General features: G+C 39.4%; 1 protein-coding gene across 2 annotated transcripts in view; it reads left to right on the top strand.

Moving 5' to 3' along the window:
- Positions 1 to 6: 6 nt before the first annotated feature.
- ITGAV (integrin subunit alpha V) overlaps positions 7 to 20897 on the top strand; it is an 88849-nt gene continuing 67958 nt past the window's right edge. The window contains exons 1-2 of one of the 2 annotated variants that reach the window (XM_029934280.1): positions 7 to 290; positions 10543 to 10670. In XM_029934280.1, the coding sequence (XP_029790140.1) occupies positions 106 to 290; positions 10543 to 10670 (313 nt within the window). In that variant the 5' untranslated portion in view covers positions 7 to 105. Of the gene's footprint in view, positions 291 to 10542; positions 10671 to 10725; positions 10909 to 20897 lie in introns of those variants that run through there. The other variant, XM_029934281.1, reaches the window with a different exon arrangement.

Here is a 20897-nt window from a genome sequence, read left to right as displayed (position 1 = left end):
CAGTACGGGAGTCGCCGCGAAGCGAGTGGCCGGCCAGTTTCGGCGCGCGCGCTCCGGGAGGGGTGACCGCGGCTCCGGCCTCGGCGCCCCGCGCGCACTTCGGCGATGGCTTCTCCGCCGCGGCGGCGTCTGCGCCTTCGCCCGCGCCGCCTCCTGCTCCTTCTTCCCGGATTCCTGCTGCCTCTTTGCGGCGCCTTCAACCTAGACGTGGACAGTCCCGCCGAATACTCCGGCCCCGAGGGGAGTTACTTCGGCTTCGCGGTGGATTTCTTCGTGCCCAGCGCGTCTTCGTAAGTGGCCGCACTGGGAGTCAGCCCCCTCCCCCGCCGCGCGCCCACCCCGCGCTTCCCGGGGAGACGGTCTGGGAGAGGTCCCGGCGGCCGCCCGCACCGCCCACCCCCAGCGGGGTCGGGTTCCGGGTGGACCCAAGGTCTGCGGAGGAGAAGCGCCGCGGCACCCGCCACCTCGTCTCCGTTCCCCCCTCCCGCGCCCCGCGCGGACCGCTTTGAAGCCGACTTGCGCTTCGGGTTCGGGGGAAGTGGGAAAGCAACAAAGGCTGGTCCCGCGGACCCCGCGCCGCCCCCGCTGGCGTCTCGGGCTTGGGCAGGCTCATTCCCGAACTTCTTTCTCCGGTACCAGTTCGCCTTCCCGAGGCCCGCTTCACACACTCCACGGCCCCTGCCCCCCTTCCGCCCCGCGGTCGGGTTCGGTTTCTGGTTTACTCCTTTTCCAGACTTTCTAACGACTAAAATGACCGTGGTGTCGTAGTAGGCTCATTGTGTCTTGGCTCTGGTACCGTCAGACCTTTGCACATTTGCGGGCGAACGGATGAATTGAATGTGTCATGTGTTCTTTTTATAGTGATTCATTATTTAGGTCATTGTTCACAAAGAACAAGGGTGTTTGCTGAGTTTTCATTCACTGCGGGTCGTTGGAATACTGCAGTATTTAAGAGTTCAGTAATGTTTTCAAACTGCCAACGTTTTCGCCTTTGCGAAGGCCGTCAGGATTTGTAACAGAGTTCATGTCACTGTTGGATTCAAAGTTGTCTCTGACTTTCCCGAGCCTGACATCATTCGTACAACCTCACCCTCATATTAGCGTTAGAAATGCTGATGTTCCCTCGATGTCTTCTGATGTTTAAATCCTGTTTTGAGGAGGGAAGACTATTCTTAGGGCTCTTAGAAATGGCAACATTTTTTCCCTTTTCTGTTTTCTCTGTATTGAAGGTATTATTTTTGAGGCAGGGGAAGGGGTATAATTTTGATGACCAGTACTTTGACAGGACCATTTTTCCAACTTATATGTGCCTAATTTGAGAGTGATCTAAATATTTTTTTCATGACTAATAGAACACTCAGCAGGATTTATTCTTATTGTCTGAGTGTCGATCATCAAAGGTGTTGATAATTTGAGTGTTGATGTCATCAAAGGTGCATCCCTTGCAGCAGTAGATAGCATGGAAGCAAGTTAGTGGAAACTAGGCATTGTTTTATGTGGTGAACTCAGTTTTGTTTGTTGTCTTCAGTTTTACTGCTTTCTATCTAGACGTAAGCACAAATTTTCCAAAATGATAAAATATGATCACTAACTTTGGGCAACATTTACTACCTTCTCATTTGATCTAATTATTCTGTTAGCCTTATCTGTTATTGAAAAGTTCTTTTGTTTCCAGATAGTTTAAAGGGTATGCCTTGATGGTACAGATTTTAGTTGTCCTCAGCGGTGCTCTTTTAGCTTTAATTGGTATAGAAATTCTAGTAGTTTTGAGAAAATATATTGTCTTTTGACAAGTGTAGGTACTTAAATTAGCAAGAGTTAGCACTTAAATACTTCAGAGCTGATAGAATGTTTTGCAAATGGTACAGGTGGAAACTCTGAGTTTAGTGGTATAAAGATAATGACAGGATGATAAATTTTTAAGTGTTGTTACTATGGAAAATGCAGTGATATGGCTGAGAGGTTGCAAACGTGGATGGCTAATCTTCGACTGATCATTGTAGTTACTGAATATATTCTGAACCCACAGGTGACATGACCTCTCATGTGAGCCTTCAATGGTGAGGTAAAATTGAACTTGCTTTGATTCCATATGATATTTTGAAATCTTCATCAGTGACTTCATTACTGATAGACTAGTGAGCTGTAGGTGTAGCCTACCTTAAAAAAAATCAATTTTGAGATTAAAAAAAGAAACACATATAAACAAAAGCTTCTTCTTAGCTTTTCAGATTTAACAAAGCTTAGTGTAAAATTATGCTTAGTTTTGTAAAAGATACTTTTAAATTTAGCAAGCATTGGAATCCAAGGTACATACGGATGTCATTTAGATTAGCAGCTGCATTTATTGTTGTTGTTATTTAGTGTGATTATAAAATTATAAAAGAAAAAAATATTCACAAATAAAAAAGTGTTTATTAAAGACTCCTTTCTTTTCAAAGAAGAATCCCTGGATCAATGAGGAAGCAATAGTAATGAAGTCTCTTTCCATTGCTTCTGGTTTCTTTTGGTGTCTAAATACCCCCAGAAAACTGTAGAATTTTATGTCTCATTTTTGTTGTTATAAAAATTATTGAATTCTTTCCATATTATTGTGAAAACTAATGAATCACTGTTTATTAAAGAAAAGGAAAACTACTAAGGACAAATATTAAGATGACTCCTCCAGAAATCCCTTTAATAATGAGTCCTAGGTTTAAAGTGAAAAGTCACAAAATTGTGACTTAGAATTATGAAAAATAAAAAGTTAGCATTCTGTATTTTTCCCCCTATATGCAATAAACTTACAGTGACTATATTGCCAAACTTACTTGGGGGAATAATTGGAGAAATTAAAAATCGCACCTTAGGTTTAATTAGGATAATGTTATCTTATGTTGGTTAGCTTATTTTATAACTTACAAAGCACTTTTACTTATGATACCTCACTTCACTCTATAGCACAAACCACCAGGGGACGTAGGGAAGCAGATGAACTCATTTTTACAGATGAGGACACTGAGGCCCAGGGGTTTTCAGGATTCATTTGTTGGAGTGGATTGGTGTGAGGTAGGGGCAAGTTGGGATCAAAAGACAGGGTAGGAAATTCAAAGTCCATGTAATTTTAGGATTCAAATTTTTAAAAAATATAAGTTTGTTTATTTTTGAGAGAGAGAGAGAGAGAGAGAGGATCTGAAGCGGCTCTGCACTGACAGCAGGGAGCTTGATGCGGAGCTCGAACCCATGAACCCTGATCTCATACCTGAGCTGAAGTCAGACACTTAACCAAATGAGCCACCCAGGTGTCCCAGATTTTTAAAATTTTAAGAAGACAGTAATTGGATGATTTTCTTATTTATTCTTCAAATATAATGTATGCACTTCTCATTTTACATATATATTTATTTTTACAAAATGCTGTAATGAGCAACACTGGATTAGAATTCTTGCCTTTTCCCCCATTAAATACTAATGAAAGCTTGTTTACAGTTACTTCGTGTTTCTGTGACCCCAAGGTAAGGTGTGGTGAGTGCGCCCTGGTCGCAGAAGGTCCCATGGCACATTCTCAATTCTAACTTCCTGTTTGCAGCACCTGGAAAACTTTTAAAATAAAACTGCTGCCCTGGCAGCATCTTGGATTTAAAAATAGAGCTTCGAGTTCATATTCCAACAGCCTGTGGATCATTCCTCCTTGACCAGCCCATCTTACCTCAACTAAAATGGAGCTCTTTTTCACCAAGTGGTGATGTCAGTTGCACCTTTGTTTCTATTTATGGTCCCATCATTTTCTCTGTTGCCCTGGGAATCATTTCGTATTCCTCCCTCTCATTTTCTATTTTTCTTTGTCTCTCCTACTGTAGTCCCCTAATATTAGTCAGTGATTAGTCACCAGACAAAAGGTCCTAGAAATTCTTCCTTGTTAATATTTCTTGCATTCATCTCTGCTTTTTACCTCGACTTCAGCTCCTTGATTTCAGCTTAGTCAGAAGTGTGGTCCGTGACACTCAGATCCTCATCCCTCTACCCATCCTTTGGCTCTTAGATCTTACATGTTTCTAATAGTTTCACCTTTCCGAAGCATCTTGTTGATCCAGTTCTCTACTAAAATTTCCTCGACAGTGTGTCTGTGGCCAGAGAGAAAGTCCAGACTTCTGAACCTGGAAGAAGCCCCTTTTCCTGACACACCTTGCGTGTACTTCTCAGTGTTTATGCACAGTATCTCCCCTCACCGCTGTAACCATCTTCATAACCCTGCACGGTGTGATGCCGGCTCATTTTTGTGAACTTATTGTAGATCAGGCTATGCTGGTTGTTTATTCTGATCATAAATAATACACATATGTAGACCATAGCCATATAATTTAAAAAGCAAGCTCTATGTTGATTACTCCTGGTTAAAACCCAGGTTTTATAGGACATTGTAAAAGAAAAGAGAAAATGTGTAGAATTTACAGTTACTGTGCCTCTTTCATGTTATGTAAATATTGACTCTACAGCACTTTTTTTTTAATGAGAAGTAAATCTGAGACTGAAATTACTGCTCTGAAAAAACACTCATGCTATTTTATACACATTTTTTTCTGTATACGTATATGATAATTTTTCAAAAGTTGCTTTTGATGAAGGCTCATTCATTGGTTAGCCCGGAGTCAGCCAGATAGATTAGACCTGCTTTATCTTGGAGAAGTCAGTACTGAAGCAGCCAAATAACTTAGTTCATTTGGAGGGTTTAAAAAATGTACTTGTCATTGTTTGGCTGGTTGCCTCTCCTTGGTAGCGAAGGTCACAGTCCCCAGAGCAGCTGCCCTTAGTGTCTCCTTTGGATAGGAAGTGCATCCGAAGGGCATCCTCCTGGTTGGTTTCTCTGATCCTCTTGTCTCGCTTCCTCTTCCTTCTCTCTCCTCATCTCCTCTTTTTTTCTCCCCTCCATCCTCGGTCTTCCCCCACGCCCCTTCTCTGTCACTTTCTCCCCACTCCGTCTGTCTTTCTTCTTCCTCTCCTCCTCCCCAACACACTCTACCCTTATTTTTCAGAGTTTCTTAGGGCATGATGTTAATTAATACTCTGCTAATGTATGTTAACCTTAATGTTGGAGTCCTGTGATGGAAATATCTCCAGTCATTTGACCAAAATGGTGAGGATAAGGATTCTGATACTGGGGCCAACTTTTGGGAGGGAGATGGAGGCTGCTAGGAGGCCGCAGGCGTACAAAACTAAGTTGCTCAGCTTCAGAGTTCGGGGCTCATCAGTGAGATCTCTGTCAGCTCCAGCCGACCCTACGCGTCTTCCCTGACTCCCCACTCTGGTCAGGAAGTGTTGCAAGTCCCCTATTTTGTACCCTTCTTCCTTTTTCCACTCGGGAGATCTTGCATTTAAGTTAATTAATGATCCTTCAGGGAAACTGAGGAAAGGAAAGCCTTTTGAAAATAGCTTTTAACTTTTATGTTTCCTACTTTATTAGAGTAGTTTATTCATTGTTGTTTTTAATTCTTGTTCCAAAATCTTGTATTTTTATGATGCTTTCAGATTTTCCAAGTTTATTTTTGTCTTCTATCCACATTCAGAATTTTTAAAAGTAATCATAATGGGCATTGTTATATAGGAAACTGAGGCGCAAAGCATTTAAGTGTGACTTTCTCAATTGATTTATATTGGCTAATTGTAACCTATAGCATCAGACTGCTTATTAGATATTGCTGCTTATATTGCCAGATTTTTTTCAGCTATGTCACTTCTCTTAACCTAATTAAGCTATTGTAGACATTAATTAGACATTCTTAGCTGAACTTCAGTAATTACTTAATTTTTATAAGGCATTTTTAGCAGGCTGTGTTGTTATAGCAAAAAATTACATGACATAAAATTCATCTTCCTAATACATCAACAGGACTTTTGTTTTACTGTATTATATGTTGCTTTTATATTCTATAATTTTCTCAAATGTCATCTTTTATCCTTTTTATTCTCTATAAATATTTAATTTTTCTCTATACAACTCCTTCTTAGGACTTAACATTTGTCTAAGGCACTTTCTCCATCTCTCCATTTTTCTTTTTAAAAACTTTCTATAATATTCTTTAAAAGTAACTTAAATATCATGTTGACACTTTGGACAAAGTACTTGTGTTCCTCAGCTTTTTACTCCCCCATTAACGTAGCATTTAGAAATTGACAGTGCTTACACATTCCTTTTGTATTATTCTACCATTTCTGTGGCATTTCACCAATGTGCAAGACTGCACATGAAGGTATGCTTAGGAAAACCTGATGAGCACCCATGTTAGTACATCTAATTACCCATCATTTCATGCCTGCAACGTGCAAATGGTCGGGTGAAAAGCAGCAGCCTTGTGCGTGGTCTTATCCAAGGAATGTGAACTTTGTGCTACCAGTGGAGTACAGTTTTCCTTCAGAACTCTTCTGCTGCATCTCCTTTTTTATCTTTGCCCTTGTTTTCTGTCTTTCTGCCTTTGCTGTCTTGTCTTTTTCTAGTCTGTGCCACTAAGATCTTTCCAGCCCTCTCTGGCTGATAGTGCCCAAGTAAAGGAAGTATCTGAAATCCAAAATTAAGAAGAAACATGTTACATAAATAAATTCTTATAAGGGTAATTTAAATAACTGGATGTTTAATAGACGATGGTTTCTGGATTCTAAAGGAGTTGGTGGTTGTGGAAATGGTTATTTACACAGTGCTTTTTTAAGATTGAAACCTGTAATTATCGAATTTACTGGCTTTCTCACCTGTCAATTTAAAAAACTTCTCTTGAGTGCTTGTTATGTGCGAGGCACAAAAGTAAATTAGAGTCTCCTACTATCAAGGAAGCAATTTATTTATTTTTATTATTAGTATTTTTTTTACTGCTTATTTACCTTAGAGAGAGAGAGAGAGAGAGAAAGAGAGAGAGACAGAGAGATGTGTGAGCCAGAGGAGGGGCAAAGAGAGAGAGGGAGACACAGAATCTGAAGCAGGCTCCAGGCTCCATGCTGTCAGCACAGAGCCTGACGTGGGGCTCATGAACTGTGGGATCATGACTTGAGCTGAAGTCGGATGTTTAACTGAGCCACCCAGCCACACGTCAAGGAAGCAATTACTTATAAGGAAGGAGGAATAGCTTCGATAAAAATTATAAAAGATTCTATAATGTGCAATGTGATAATGGTCCAGAAATGAGTTTTCTTGCAGATTTCTAGGCAAATTCTGAGAGTCGTCTCCTTGGTCCTCCTCCTGAACCTGGCTGTTATCCACGGCACTGAAATCATATGCATACCTGTGCTTGTATTATGGTCATTAGGACTATTGCAGGAATTGACTGTATGCCTTTTCAGGTGTAGACCCTGAAAAATAGACTTGTCTGAAATGTTCTTTTCCCTGTCATGGGCTCAAAAATCATTGCATCCCAGGGCATGTGGGTGAGTTGGTTAAGCATCTGACTCTTGATCTTGGCTCAGGTCATGGTCTCACAATTCAGGTTCATGAGATGGAGGCCGTGTGGGGCTCTGTGCTGGCAGCGTGGAGCCTGCTTGGGATTCTCCTCTGCCTCTGTCCCATGCTCATGATCACTCGCTCTTGCTCTCTCTCAAAATAAATAAACAATAAAAGGAAATTTAAAAAATCATTTAATCCAGATGAATAGGAGAAGTTTTATGATTTGTATGGCCAAATTTTTGACCTTTTGAAATGGAAAATTATTTATACTTATTATATAAAATTATATTTACTTATATAAATATTTTAGCTATTAACCAGCTCCCCTGCAGTAAAGGAGGGTGGATGACACTGAGTGCCCTCTTATTCGTGGGGGTCAGGGCTCTGGTACTCATAGCCTCTTTTCCCCCCCTGCTGAGTGAAAACTAAGTTGGCTGTGATGAGAAGGAGCCAGCACTGATGTTCTGCTGATGCCAAATATGACTGCATAAAGCTTTATTAAACAGGGTGTGGTTCTGTTGGGAGTTTTGCCTTTATTTTGAGTATGCAGTGTTTTTCATTTTTTGGGTTTTTTTAAAAATTGAGTATGGAGTTTAAAGATAAATATCAGAAAGCACGATTCCTGTAAAACAGCCAGCCATTCATGCAGCTAGCTCTTGACTAGTCCCAGTATGATTTAACAGATACCATCCGGAAGAAATGAAATTGAGATTAATAAATAAAAGTTAAAATGAGTACATTTCATACTAAAATGTAGCTTTCTTCATAACTTTAAAAAAGGTGAAAGGCATGGGGCGCCTGGGTGGCTCAGTCAGTTAAGCGGCCGACTTCAGCTCAGGTCCTGATCTCACAGTTTGTGGGTTCGAGCCCCACGTGGGGCTCTGTGCGGACAGCTCAGAGCCTGGAGCCTGCTTCTGATTCTGAGTCTCCCTCTCTCTCTGACCCTCCTCTGCTCATGCTTACCCTCTCTCTTTCTCTCAAAAATAAACATTAAAAAAAAAAAGGTGAAAGGCAGTTAAGTATTTTCTTTGCTAGAACTTAAGTTGACTAGATGTTTAATGAGGAAATGAAATAATAAGCGTGTATAACTATATCCTGTGTTCTTTTATACTTCAGTCAGTTTCTTCTCATTCTGTTCTACTATTTGCTCTTTCTTTACTTGACTCCTAAATGCTCTTGCTCCTCACAGCTCACTGTTGGTTCTCTTCTTTCTGGAGTTTCCTTGCATGAACCCATCTACTCTTAAGTTAACATTCTCAATACATTATCTTCAGAGCTCCTGACCACCATTGGTATCAGACAGATATTCCAGAGTAACATTGAGAACTGAATCCTTGGCTTTCCTGTAAATACTTAATCTGCCTTCTACTTCCGGCTCTTCAGGCTTTTTGTGTGTGCTGTAAATGGTTCTCCCATCCATGCACTCCAGAATGAGACCTGGGTGAGATTTCTTAATCTTCCCTTTCCCCCATATTCCAGCCATCAGCTATTCTTTCTTGCTCATTCTACTCCAGATACTTCCCAAATCTGCCCACTTCCTTCTCTCCCCCCCCCCCCCCCCCCCCCCCCCCCCCCCCCCCCCCCCCCCCCCCCCCCCCCCCCCAGTCTAGGTCACTTATCACCTCCTCCCTTGGCTGCTGAAAATCTCCTGCTTTCCTTGTTCCATTTTGCTTCCCTCCCTCCTTAATCGTTTCTACAAAAGGTACCAAATTTAGTTTTCTTTATTAGATTGTGTCATTGTTTGGTTTTAAAAAATGCAAGGCTTCACATGGATCTTATGATAAAATCCAAAAGTTTTATGTTGGTTGAATGCCCCTGCTTGATTTAGTTCTTGCCCAGTTCCCCACTTTTATCATGTGGCTCTTTGCTTGCTCTCCTGCCTCTGCCACACCTCTTTTCTTGAAACTCTTGGAGACTGATCTCTTTCTTGCTGGGGGTCTTTGTCCCTCTGCCTGGGGTGCTCCCATCCACTTCTTCCTGCCACTCCCTGATCCCACCATTCTCACCTGCCGCCCCCCCCCCCCCAACTCATGAACACTCCTTTGTGACCATCTAATCCTGTGCATCTTGGTTTATTCAGAAATAAGTTTCCTCAGTAATTTATCTAAATGAGGTCTTTCCTCTTTCTTCTTTACAGAAAATTTCCTTCAACTTCTCATTATGTAAAGTAAGTCTTTCCCCTCCATTCATCCTAGATAACTTTCCTTTATCTAAAGCCCTTTTCCTCTCTGTTCCCGGAAAATCTCTCAGCCAGTTGTTGGTTTCCTTCACAGCACTTGTAAGCATGACTGATTTTCTTGGTCAGGTTCTTTATTTCTTCCCAAAGGGAATGTAAACTCCACCGAGAGAAGGAACCGAGGTGGTTTTATTGATCTTGGTGTCCCCAGTGCCCAGCACTGTGCTCTATGTGGAAGAGTCATTCAACGCGTTTCTTTTTCTGAATGAATAGAAAAAAACTAATGAAAAGATCTCTTTTATTTAAAAACTGGACTCTATTATTTTGTTTCCTGCTCATTTTATCCTGATAAGAAATTGAACAGCGATCCTATTCTTTGGGCAGGATTGACTAGATTCATCCTCTGAAAAGAGAAATTTGTTAGTCATTTAAAAAAATTGAAGTATAGTAGTGCTAAAACAAGATATGTTTTTGAAAAGAAAAAAGTTAATATGTAGAATTACAATACTTTAGAATTATTTATATATATATTTGTTTAGCATTCAGGATGTAGAAAGTCTATAGCAGACCACACACAAAAAAGCACTTCAAAAAACCCCAAATCAAAACAAAATGTCTGTCCTGGATTCTAGTCAGCACACACTTTTAACAACTTTTTTGAAATACAATTGATATATAATAAACCATATGTATTTAAAGTGTACAGTTTAACCAGCACAGATTTTTTAAATGACATGTCACCCTGAAGTTGCCTTACAAGGTGTTATTAGCATGGATAAACTATGTTCAATAATATATATATGTAAGAACATCAAATGAATATAGAAGATAGATTATGCCCTCAGTGAATGGTTAAAAAAAATGGATAATAGCAAGAGAATGATTGTTCTTCCTAAATGATAGGTTATTTTTTATACTTTGTGCCATTTAAAATCTTCTGTTCCCTTTTGTATTTTAACAGGATGTTTCTTCTGGTGGGAGCGCCCAAAGCAAACACTACCCAGCCTGGGATTGTGGAAGGTGGGCAAGTCCTCAAGTGTGACTGGTCTTCTCACCGTGGCTGCCAGCCAATCGAATTCGATGCCACAGGTAAATATTGAAGCAGTGGCCCTTTTTCTTCAAGTATATTATTTAATATTTTACTCCTCTTTTCTTCCCTCCTGTTAGGGAGCAAGAATTCCTGTCTTCTCTAAAGGTCCTTCTAGCTGGACTAAGGATCAAATTGACAGGGGACAGATTAACAGGAGAGAAAATCAAACTTAACTAGGTGAATGTATGGGGAATCCATATAGACATGGAAGTTCCGAAGACATTCAGGCAGAACAAGGTATATAATACGTCATTCTGAACTAAGGGGAAAGCGGGTAGGGGTCTGGAATTTCAGAGAAAAGGAATGCATTTTACGGAGTGATTATAAGGAAGCAGATGTTTGATAGTTAGATGTTTGCCCTGCCACACTGATGGGTCACTCATATAAAGTTTATCTCTGTTCATAACCCTTATTCTGAGGAAAATACTCAATTTAGCTTCTGTGTGGTTAAGGGAGGGACAGAAGTCTTTTGAGTACACAGGATCTCAAGTGCCTTCAGCTCAAAATAATCCATATGCCAAGTGGCACATTCTGGAGGGGGGAGGGCAGTCTTGAACCTCTTCATTCCCCCATTTGATATTATTTTAGTATCATTTAATTTTTGAAAGAATTTACTTTAGCTTAAATGTAACAACTTAATAAAACAATGTATATAAGCATTTCAGATCCCCAGGGAAAGTTATATGAAGACAAAAGACTTACTTATTTTCCCTACAATTTTGTCATATATAAAAGCCTTAAAATACATTGTATTTTCATGCTTTCGTTGTCTTCAGTTTCAAACTGATAGTGTCAATCTGCAGAAATCTGGAAAACTGTATTAAAATGTTTTTGTAACTCTTCTGAAAAGAAGGAGCAAGGCTTTTTGTCCTTTTCTTTGTCAGAATATTGAAATGTGACTCACTGACAATTGTGCATCAACTCCCTGATCATGAAATAATCTAAACCTTGAGTTGTGCTACCAAAATCAGTTGAGGAATCTTTTGTGTTCAAGTAGATTTGGTTGACTTAAAAAAAAATTCTTACCCAAAATTTATTGGATAAATCATGCATTATGGTTTGGATAACATTAAAATCTTAACTACAGGGACAAATTTCTGTGTCAGCCAAGACTGTGGTGGAAAGGAGAAAAATAGCATGAGAAAGATGGGAAGAAAAAGTTGAGTTTTACATTTACATCAATGAAATAAAATATATGTAATCCTGTAACACATTTGTATTGGTATATTTATCTGTATTTGTAAAAACTTAGAGAATCTTCAAAGAAACAATATGGTCTGTTTTGGCAAAATAGTTTTATAAAAAATTTTTTTAACAATTTTGATTTGCTGGCTTTGAGAGAATATTTTAAGACAACTAATTTTTTTCCACAGTGTTGTTTCCTGCTAGTTCTAAAATACATTAGTTCTGGGAATTATAATATTAGTGAAACAGTAATCATGATGTAGACTGCTCCATTTGATACTCAGATTGGTGCCAAAATGAGTGACCGTCATTAAGTTAACTCTTAAAAGAAATCAGGTCACATATTTGTTTTTTTCCATTTGAAATCATCTACATTAAATAAACCCTGTTGTATTTTCCGATATGGCTGACATTTGGAAAGCCCCAAGAGTATGTAAATAGGCTTTATTTGACCACGAATGGAGAAACACCAATGATTCAAAATAATATGAGTCAGGGCATATATATTTTCTAACAAAATAGGATAATAATAATAATAAAATGAAACTGTACTTCAGTTTTGATAGGTTGTATTGTTCAGATATATTTCTGTATTCTTCACCATAGGTTTTTAGGCAGCACAAGATTATTTATTGCTTTTTTGAAATTTGGCTTTATATACTGTTTTGTTTATTAAAAAATTAATATATGCACTTGGTAAAAAAAAATTTCAAACAGTCCAAAAAGGGTCTAAAATGAAAAAGAGGAGACTTTCACATCAGGCTGCTTAGAGGCAATTTTTGGAAACAATTTCTTTGATCTTTCTAGAATTTTCTTACTCCCATGCATGTGTATATCCCTAAAAAAAAAAAACTCACAAATAAGAATATACTCAATATTTCTGTTAAGCACTTGACTCCTCCCTACCCCTTCCAATAGTACAAATCTTATAGATTTTTCATTTATATATATATATACATATATATATGGATTTACCTCATTCTTTGCAAAATACTGATAGTATTTATATTTTAGTGTATATAACCTAATTTATTTAACTTCTATTTCCTGTTGCTGGACATTTAGGTTGTTTCTAATTCTTTGTCATTATAAACACTGCAGTAGTGAAAAATCTTATGTGCATGTATTTGTGCAAACGTGTGAGTATGTTTGTAGGATAAAGTCCTAGCAGAGGATTTTTAAATATGTATATTTAAGGCTTTGATAGATGTGGCAAATTATTCTTCACAGAGGTTTACATTCCTCCATTTTTATACTTGGAGGAATTTTATAGTTCTTTCTTTTCTGACATCCTTGATAATACCATTTATCACCATCTATTTATCTTTGCTACTTTTATGTTGTAATTTTCCTATATATTATATATCTATATATTTTATATGGTTATATTAATTTACATTTCTTTAATGGTAAGATTAATCACCTTTGTATTTATTTATAAGCCGTAGTATTCCTTTTCTTGTGTTCCAGTATCTAGTATATTTGCTTATATTTTCTATTGATTTGTGATTTTAAGAAATTAATTTCCGTTGATGGCATTCCATTCTTTTGGTTTGCTTATGCCAAAATCTGGAGTTACATGTGATATTAGATCTATTGGCAAATCAAAATCTAACTTCCTTGTCATTCCACTGCTAACATCCTGGTCTAAGCCACCTTTGTCCCCCCCTAGACTGTTCCCGGGGCCTCCTGAGTTAGTAAGGGTGCAGCCAGGAAAGAGATGGTACACTTAACTTGGGATAGTTTGAGGAGCTTTTAGTAAAAGAACTGTTTTTAAAAGAGTACAGTGCAAGGTCTCATTAAGATTGGGCCCCTCAGCTCAAAGGTAGATAGGGAGGGGAGTGCTTACCAGAATTCAGAGGCTTAGGTGGAGAGAACCACAGGACTAGAGCTGTGTGGCTTTTGTCCAAGGACAGGAGGCAGCCCAGAGTAACTGGAAGGGAGGAGCAGGGGAAGAAAACACCCTGACTCATTCTCCTTCCTCCCTGTGATCCTGTGTGTGCTCCCCACCGCTGGAGTCCACGTGGGAAGCCAGGGGACACGGCAGCCTGTGAGATCATCCTGCTCAGCATCCTGGGTAAAGAGCAGGGTGGATAGGAAACCTGGAGGGGCAGTTGGAAGAGAGCTGGTACGTGTCCCTGTTTTCCCCATTTCTGCCCTGGAGACCCCCGGATTGTTCTCTACAGCAGTCAGAGTGATTGTTTTAAAACATTCAGATTATAACACTCCTGTTCATATTCCACTGATGTTTTACCGTCTTTCTCATAGCCAAGAGGTCCCTGAGTTTCAGCCCACTATTTGTATCTTTAACTTCATCTTCTACTATTCTCCTCTCCATTCTCTTTGCAGAGGCTCATAAACGAAAGACACGTTTCCACCTCACCTTTGCTTGGGCTCTTTTCTCTGCTTTGAACATGGTTTTCTCAAATGTCCATTGGGTGTCCCCTCCACCCCTGCCTTCAACAATTGCTCAGATACCATCTTCTCAGTCATTCCCAGACCATCTTATTTAAAATCGTAATTGCCCCTTTCCCGCTTTGTACTCTGTCCTCTTTTCTGCTTTATTTTTCCCTGGAATACTCACTTGCTACATAAGGTATTTACATAAGGTAGTTAATGTCTCCTCTTAATTAGTTGTGTGTTCTATGAGGTGTGTGTGTGTGTGTGTGTGTGTGTGTGTGTGTGTGAGTGTGAGAGAGAGAGAGAGAGTCAGTCTGTTTTGTTCACTGCCGAAGCCCTAGGGCCTACAGCGATGCTTGCTGTGTAGCACAAGTTGGGGCTCAGTAAATTGAATAGGTGAATGAATAAGGGACCATAAGAGCTTTTTCTATAGGGAAGAAATAAAGTTTTAGTTATAGGTGTACAGATATGTATTTTTTGTCTGTTTTCTTTTTTCCTTCTATTTTTGTAATCATTTTATATAACTTCTGAGACTTTCCTCACAAAAGGAAAAAATAAATTTAACACTTCATATTTTACATTAGAATTTTTGTCCAAACAAGGTTTTTTGTTTGTTTTGTCTCTTAGTTTAAGAAAAGAGGATAATGTAGATTGCAGTAAGTTAGTCAAAATAGTATGTATCCAGCAAAGCACTCTGACGGTGTCTTGACTGAATAAACGCTTATGATTCAAGTATGCCCTGAACTCGCCTCACGCCTCTCCTGAGGCACTCCCTCCATCCAAGCCCAAACACAAGCATCTCTGCACCATGAACGTCTTCTTCAGCATCTCAAGGGAGGTGGTGGCTTTTCTGTCTTTTCCTCATCTCAGTCGCATGTCAAGGAGACGGTAGCTGAGCGGATTAGTGTGGTTTGTGGAGGCGGACTACCTGGGCTCAAACACTGGTTCTGCACGTACAGCCTTTCAACTTGCACTTTCTGTTACCCCGGTGCTTGGTCCTCCTCCGACCTGCTCCTGGGTGTGTGTTCAGCTGAATGAGTTAATACCCGTGTAAGCTCAGATGTGTAATGTGCTTAGTACGCTCCTTCATTTCTCTCTCTGTCCCCGCTCTGCATTTGCGAATCCCAAAAAGGCTCCTCCTTGACAGCAGAGAGCCCAGTGTGGCTCCGAGGTGAGATCATGACCTGAGCCAAAATCAAGAGTCAGACACGTAACCGACCTAGCCACCCAGGTGCCCCTATTTTTTTCCATTTTCCCTTCCCTTCCCTCCACTCCCTTATCCTTCCCTCTCCTTCCTCTGACTTTTCCTTTCTCTTTCAAACGTGTTTAAATTGTTTCTACCTGAAAAACTAATCAAAACAGCTTCCCATTGAACATTATCTCCTCTTAGTCACTTTCCTTTCTCTGTTTCCTCACATCCAGGCTAATTGAATCCACTTCACCACTTTCCATGTTCAGCCACTGCAGTCTGGCAACACGGCAGTGGCTCTAACTGAAAGGGTTAGTAGCTGCCTACTTCAGTGGACACTTTGGACCCCTCATCTTATTGGACCTACAGTTCTCTCCACTGACCATTCCTTCCTTATTTTAAAGCCTCTGCTCTTTGACTGGACCTCTCATGGCCCCTTATTGTTCCTAACCTTCTCGATGCTGTGGTGGAGTTTGCCCTGTGACTCTTCACTTATTTTATATTCCCTGTACATTGTGCTGTCTTGAAAAGGAAAGAGGCCTTGGAGTCAGACAGACTTGTCCAGCTTTGTCATTTTTCCAATGTTAGTTGTGAAAATTACCTACCTTTCTACATCCTGTAATACATTTGTGGGGGTAATCATGAAGAACTTAAATTAGGTAATTTATCTGCTACTTTATTGTGTTTCCTCTGGATGCAGAGAAGACTCTAATGCTTAAAAGGGCCCCATGCTCATGTTTTTAATATTTTGGAAATAAAATTCATAAAATCATTTTTTTTTAATTAGGTCTGCTTTATATGATGGTAGACATTATGACTATTCATCAGTATTGTGTTTCTAAAACTGGGAAAACCTTTGAATTTAGATATGCCCATGTGACTTTTTCTAGCCAATTAAACACACATAGAAGTGTATCATTTATGGGTAGAAGGGTTAGGAGTTCCTCTGCATCTCCCGTTACCAGATGCCATAGTGAGTAGAGATAATGTAAATGGTAGTGCCGCCATCAGCTTGGGTCTCCAAGTGCGGAAGACATGAAGCATGGGCGCTCACTAGTCTACACTGTATGTGTACAAAATAATTCTTTGCTGTTTTCAACTAACAGATTTTAGGGATGCTTGTTATTATGGCATAATACAGCCTAACTGAATTAATACATACAGGGGCAGCAACATTGAATATTATCAATAGTTGGCCATTGGAAAATGGTTTCTGAAACCCTTTCCTACCTACATGCCAATTTGATCTTGTTTTTTGTGTTATTTTACTGGATCCTGAGTGGTTAAGTGACTAGATAATACCGCTTATGCTGAAAACTGGTTCTGGGTCGGTAAACTCATTTAGACTGGGAGAAATTATTAAATGGACTGAAAGTCCATGATGGTTGTCATCTATAAGGTTTCCGTGTGTGCCCCTCCCACTCTTGCAGACCAGAGTATTGGGGCTTTAGTCCTTCTCGGTTTGATAGTTGCGGGCGGAGATTACAGAGCTCCCTACTTCTCCGCCATCTTGGCTCCACCTGAAAGTACGTGATGGGATGCTGTACGTAGCTCTAGGGTTCCGGAGTACAGTGATTAATAGATGGCATGTCCTTTGTGGGAATTCTGAAAGCAGTGGCTGTGAAGTTAGTGTAAGAGGCCCCGTTTCTTTGGGGCATGAAGGTTTGAAGCTGGGGTAAGTGCTCTGTTCACCAGATCTTGTTTCTTCGTGTCTGAGCTCTTACCTGGTAAGGCAGAGAGAAGAGCTCCGAACAGCCGTCTGTATGTTCTACTGCCCAGGGAACGTCATGTAAGCACTCTCATCAGGGAGCAATGTCTGCTCTGTCCTATAACCTCTAAATAGACTGGTGCCTGTGTGGCCTTTGGCAGGATTGTGAGTCTGAAAGTTTAATTGAGCCTTGAGAAGCCTCCCTGATGATTTTTGCCACAACATTTGGTATTAGTAACTGCATGAAGTATTTTAGGCTCCTTTGTTTCCTGGGCTATTTATCCTTAAGAAAAAATAGTGACTTTTAGCTCTTCCTGTAAAAGAAACAAGCCTCAGCCTGCTCCACAATAGGGTGCTTTTTGCTGATCTCGAAATGCTTGGTGTTAAATAGTATATTGTGAACATCCTTTACCAATTTCCCTCCTCTTCTGCTTCATCAGGTTCTGCTATCGAGGCAGTCTTAGTGCCCTAACCACAGCTCTTTTTCTTCATTGAGCTAAAATTTACATTGTTTTTTTTTTTTCTGGTTATACTATGATGTCAAGAGCTAGACTAAGCTCTCTAAAGCAGGGGACAAATTTATTTCTGTTTGCTATTTATGCTAGGGATGGTTGTATAGGGTAGACTGCATGTGTGTGTGTATTTTGTGTATAGGTTTGGGTTCCTTGTGAAAAGCAATAAAAATTGACTTTGGCTAAATTTCACTTAACAGGAAGTTATTTCTAGAAGGATATTGGTAACTTAATAGTTTTCTAAAAAATGGGCAACAGAAACTAGCAGAGGAGCCATTGGTCCTGTGTTTTACTGCTGTTAGAATGGCTGTTGCTGAGCATGGCCCAACACCAAGAGAATAATTTCTTACCAATCCCTGCCTCTCTGCATCACTAACTAGAGATTCAAAGCTTTTGTGGTAGTTTTGATGGCTTGAGTCTCCATCTCATGCCTGTGAAAGTCAAGAAGAGCCTGGCCTCTCTCATACAAATAAGAAAAGATAAATTATAAGCTTGTACAGGGAACCAAAACTTGGTGCCCTTCAAAAGAAGAAAAAGTATAGAAGCAAGAGGGTGCTGTTTTTTCTTTTTGGCTGGAAAATAAGGTAATAGGGAGAAAACATCCTTTAAGAAACTCAAAATGGATGAAAGACCTAAATGTAAGACAGGAAGCCATCAAAATCCTCAAGGAGAAAGCAGGCAAAAACCTCTTTAAACTTGGCCACAGCAATTTCATACTCAACGCGTCTCTGGAGGTAAGGGAAACAAAAGCAAAAATGAACTATTAGGACCTCATCGAAATAAAAAGCTTCTGCACAGCAAAGGAAACAATCAGCAAAACTAAAAGGTAACCGATGGAATGGGAGAAGATATTTGCAAATGGCATATCAGATAAAGGGTTAGTATCCAAAATCTGTAAAGAACTTATCAAACTCAACCCCCAAAAAACAAATAACCCTATGAAGAAATGGGCAAAAGACATGAATAGACACTTCTCCAGGAAGACATCCAGACTGCCAACTGACACATGAAAAAAATGCTCAACGTCACTCAACATCAGGGAAATACAAATCAAAACCAAATGAGATACCACCTCACACCTGTCAGAATGGCTAACATTAACAACTCAGGCAACCACAGATACTGGTGAAGTTGTGGAGAAAGAGGATCTCTTTTGCACTGCTGATGGGAGTGCAAACTGGTGCAACCACTCTGGAAAACAGTATGGAGTTTCCTCAAAAAATTAAAAATAAAACTACCCTATGACCAGCAATTGCACTACTAGGTATTTATCCAAGGGATATAGGCATGCTGTTTCAAAGGGGCACATGCACCCCAATGTTTATAGCAGCACTATCAATAATAGCCAAAGTATGGAAGGAGCCAAGATGTCCGTTGATAGATTAATAGATAAAAAAGATGTGGTGTGTGTGTGTGTGTGTGTGTAGTATTACTCAGCAATCAAAAAGAATGAAATCTTGTCATTTACAATTACATGGATGGAACTAGAGGGTATTATGCTAAGCGAAATTAGAGAAAGACAAATATCATATGACTTTACTCATATGAGGACTTTAAGATACAAAACAGATGAACATTAGGGAAAGGAAGCAAAAGTAATATAAAAACAGAGAGGGGAAGCAAATATAAGAGACTCTTAAATATGAAGAACAAACAGAGGGTTACTGAAGGGATTATGGGAGGGGGATGGGCTATTTGGGTAAGGAGCATTAAGGAATCTACTCCTGAAATAATTGTTGCACTATATGCTAACTAAATTGGATGTAAATTAAAAAATAAAGAAAGAATACATGGTATATCTATTACTGAGTGATAATTTATGGGCTAATTTTACTTTCAGTGTTTACCAAAAATGTACCTGGATGCTTAGACAATGTATAAATTTATTGGAAGGTGATTTCACTGTAGCTAGTCACATACATTAAGCCATGTAGTAGTAGCTAAGGAAGGAAGTCTGGATTTGGGTTTTAAGATGGCCTAATACTTAAAGAAAGTAAAGAAGCTCTTAAAGAAAGAGATAACTATGCTTAATGTGCTTTCCTTCTTACCCCAGGGCATGATTTTGGGGAGTTGGAGAGGAGGGAAGATTTCAGAAATATTTTTGGAAGACCAATTTACATTTATTTTATTTTAACTCTGAGTGGTAAATGCAAATACATTTATACCAAAATAAAGAAGGCATAACTGGGAAGTATCGAACTCTGCCTGGTGCCTTTGAGGAAGGCTTCCCAGATAGCCAATGAAAAAGGATATCGAACTGAGCAGATGTAGAAGAGGGTTCCAAGTAGAGGAAACAGTATGTGCATAGATTAGTAAAAGATGGTTATGAAGGAAAAGTAATTCTGTGTGAACTACATACGTGGAATCTGTATATGAGTATAAAGTTTTTGTATGTAGTGTGAGGGCCATAAGACACTGAGGGCGTAATGAGAAAAGAAAGTGGAAGTAAGCTGAGGAAACATCTAAATGAATTATAAAAGTACTCCAGGGCACCTGGGTGTCTCAGTTGGTTAAATGTCTATGACTTTGGCTCAGATCATGATCTGATGGTTCTTGAGTTTGAGCCCTGCACTGGGCTCTGTGCCAACTGTGCAGAGCCTGCCTGGGTTTATCTCTATCCCACACTCTCAGGCCCCCGCCCCCATCAATGTAAGTACAAAAACTTAAAAAAAATACTCTAAACTAGCAGTTAACCCAAATCCATTGACTATAAAGTTTAACACACGTAGAACAAACACTGTATTAAAAAATGAAAGGGTATAGATTTCAGTGGGTAGACCTTGGTTCCTTGTCATATTAAGTACATTTGACATGAACATTACCTAGAAAATAACATTTTCAGTACCTGTTCTATTTTACTAGTCATTATTTTTTGTAGAATTTTATATGTTATATGAAATAATGAGTATTACCCTGAATATCTTAAATATCATACATATACCATTTAAACAATAAGGGAAAATGTATGGTTCTGTGTAGAAAATTCAGTGTAAGATGGCAAGCTTAATTGCTACTTCGATTTTTGAATGATACTCATGTATTATTGAGCCTGCAGGAACAAAAGGAAACCTCAGTTTAAATTTCTTATCTCTTAGGTTTGTGACGTTTCGCTCTCCAACATGTTGAATACTTTTCTTTTAAGCTATTGACTTTTGTTTCTCATCTTGTTGTTGTTGTTAACATCTAAAGATGACCGTTACTGCATTTCTAGTTGTGTTTTTTAGTATGACTG

This window comes from Suricata suricatta, chromosome 3 (assembly GCF_006229205.1).
Source record: "Suricata suricatta isolate VVHF042 chromosome 3, meerkat_22Aug2017_6uvM2_HiC, whole genome shotgun sequence".
NCBI lineage: Eukaryota > Metazoa > Chordata > Mammalia > Carnivora > Herpestidae > Suricata > Suricata suricatta.
This window is presented reverse-complemented; position numbering and strand designations above follow the sequence as displayed.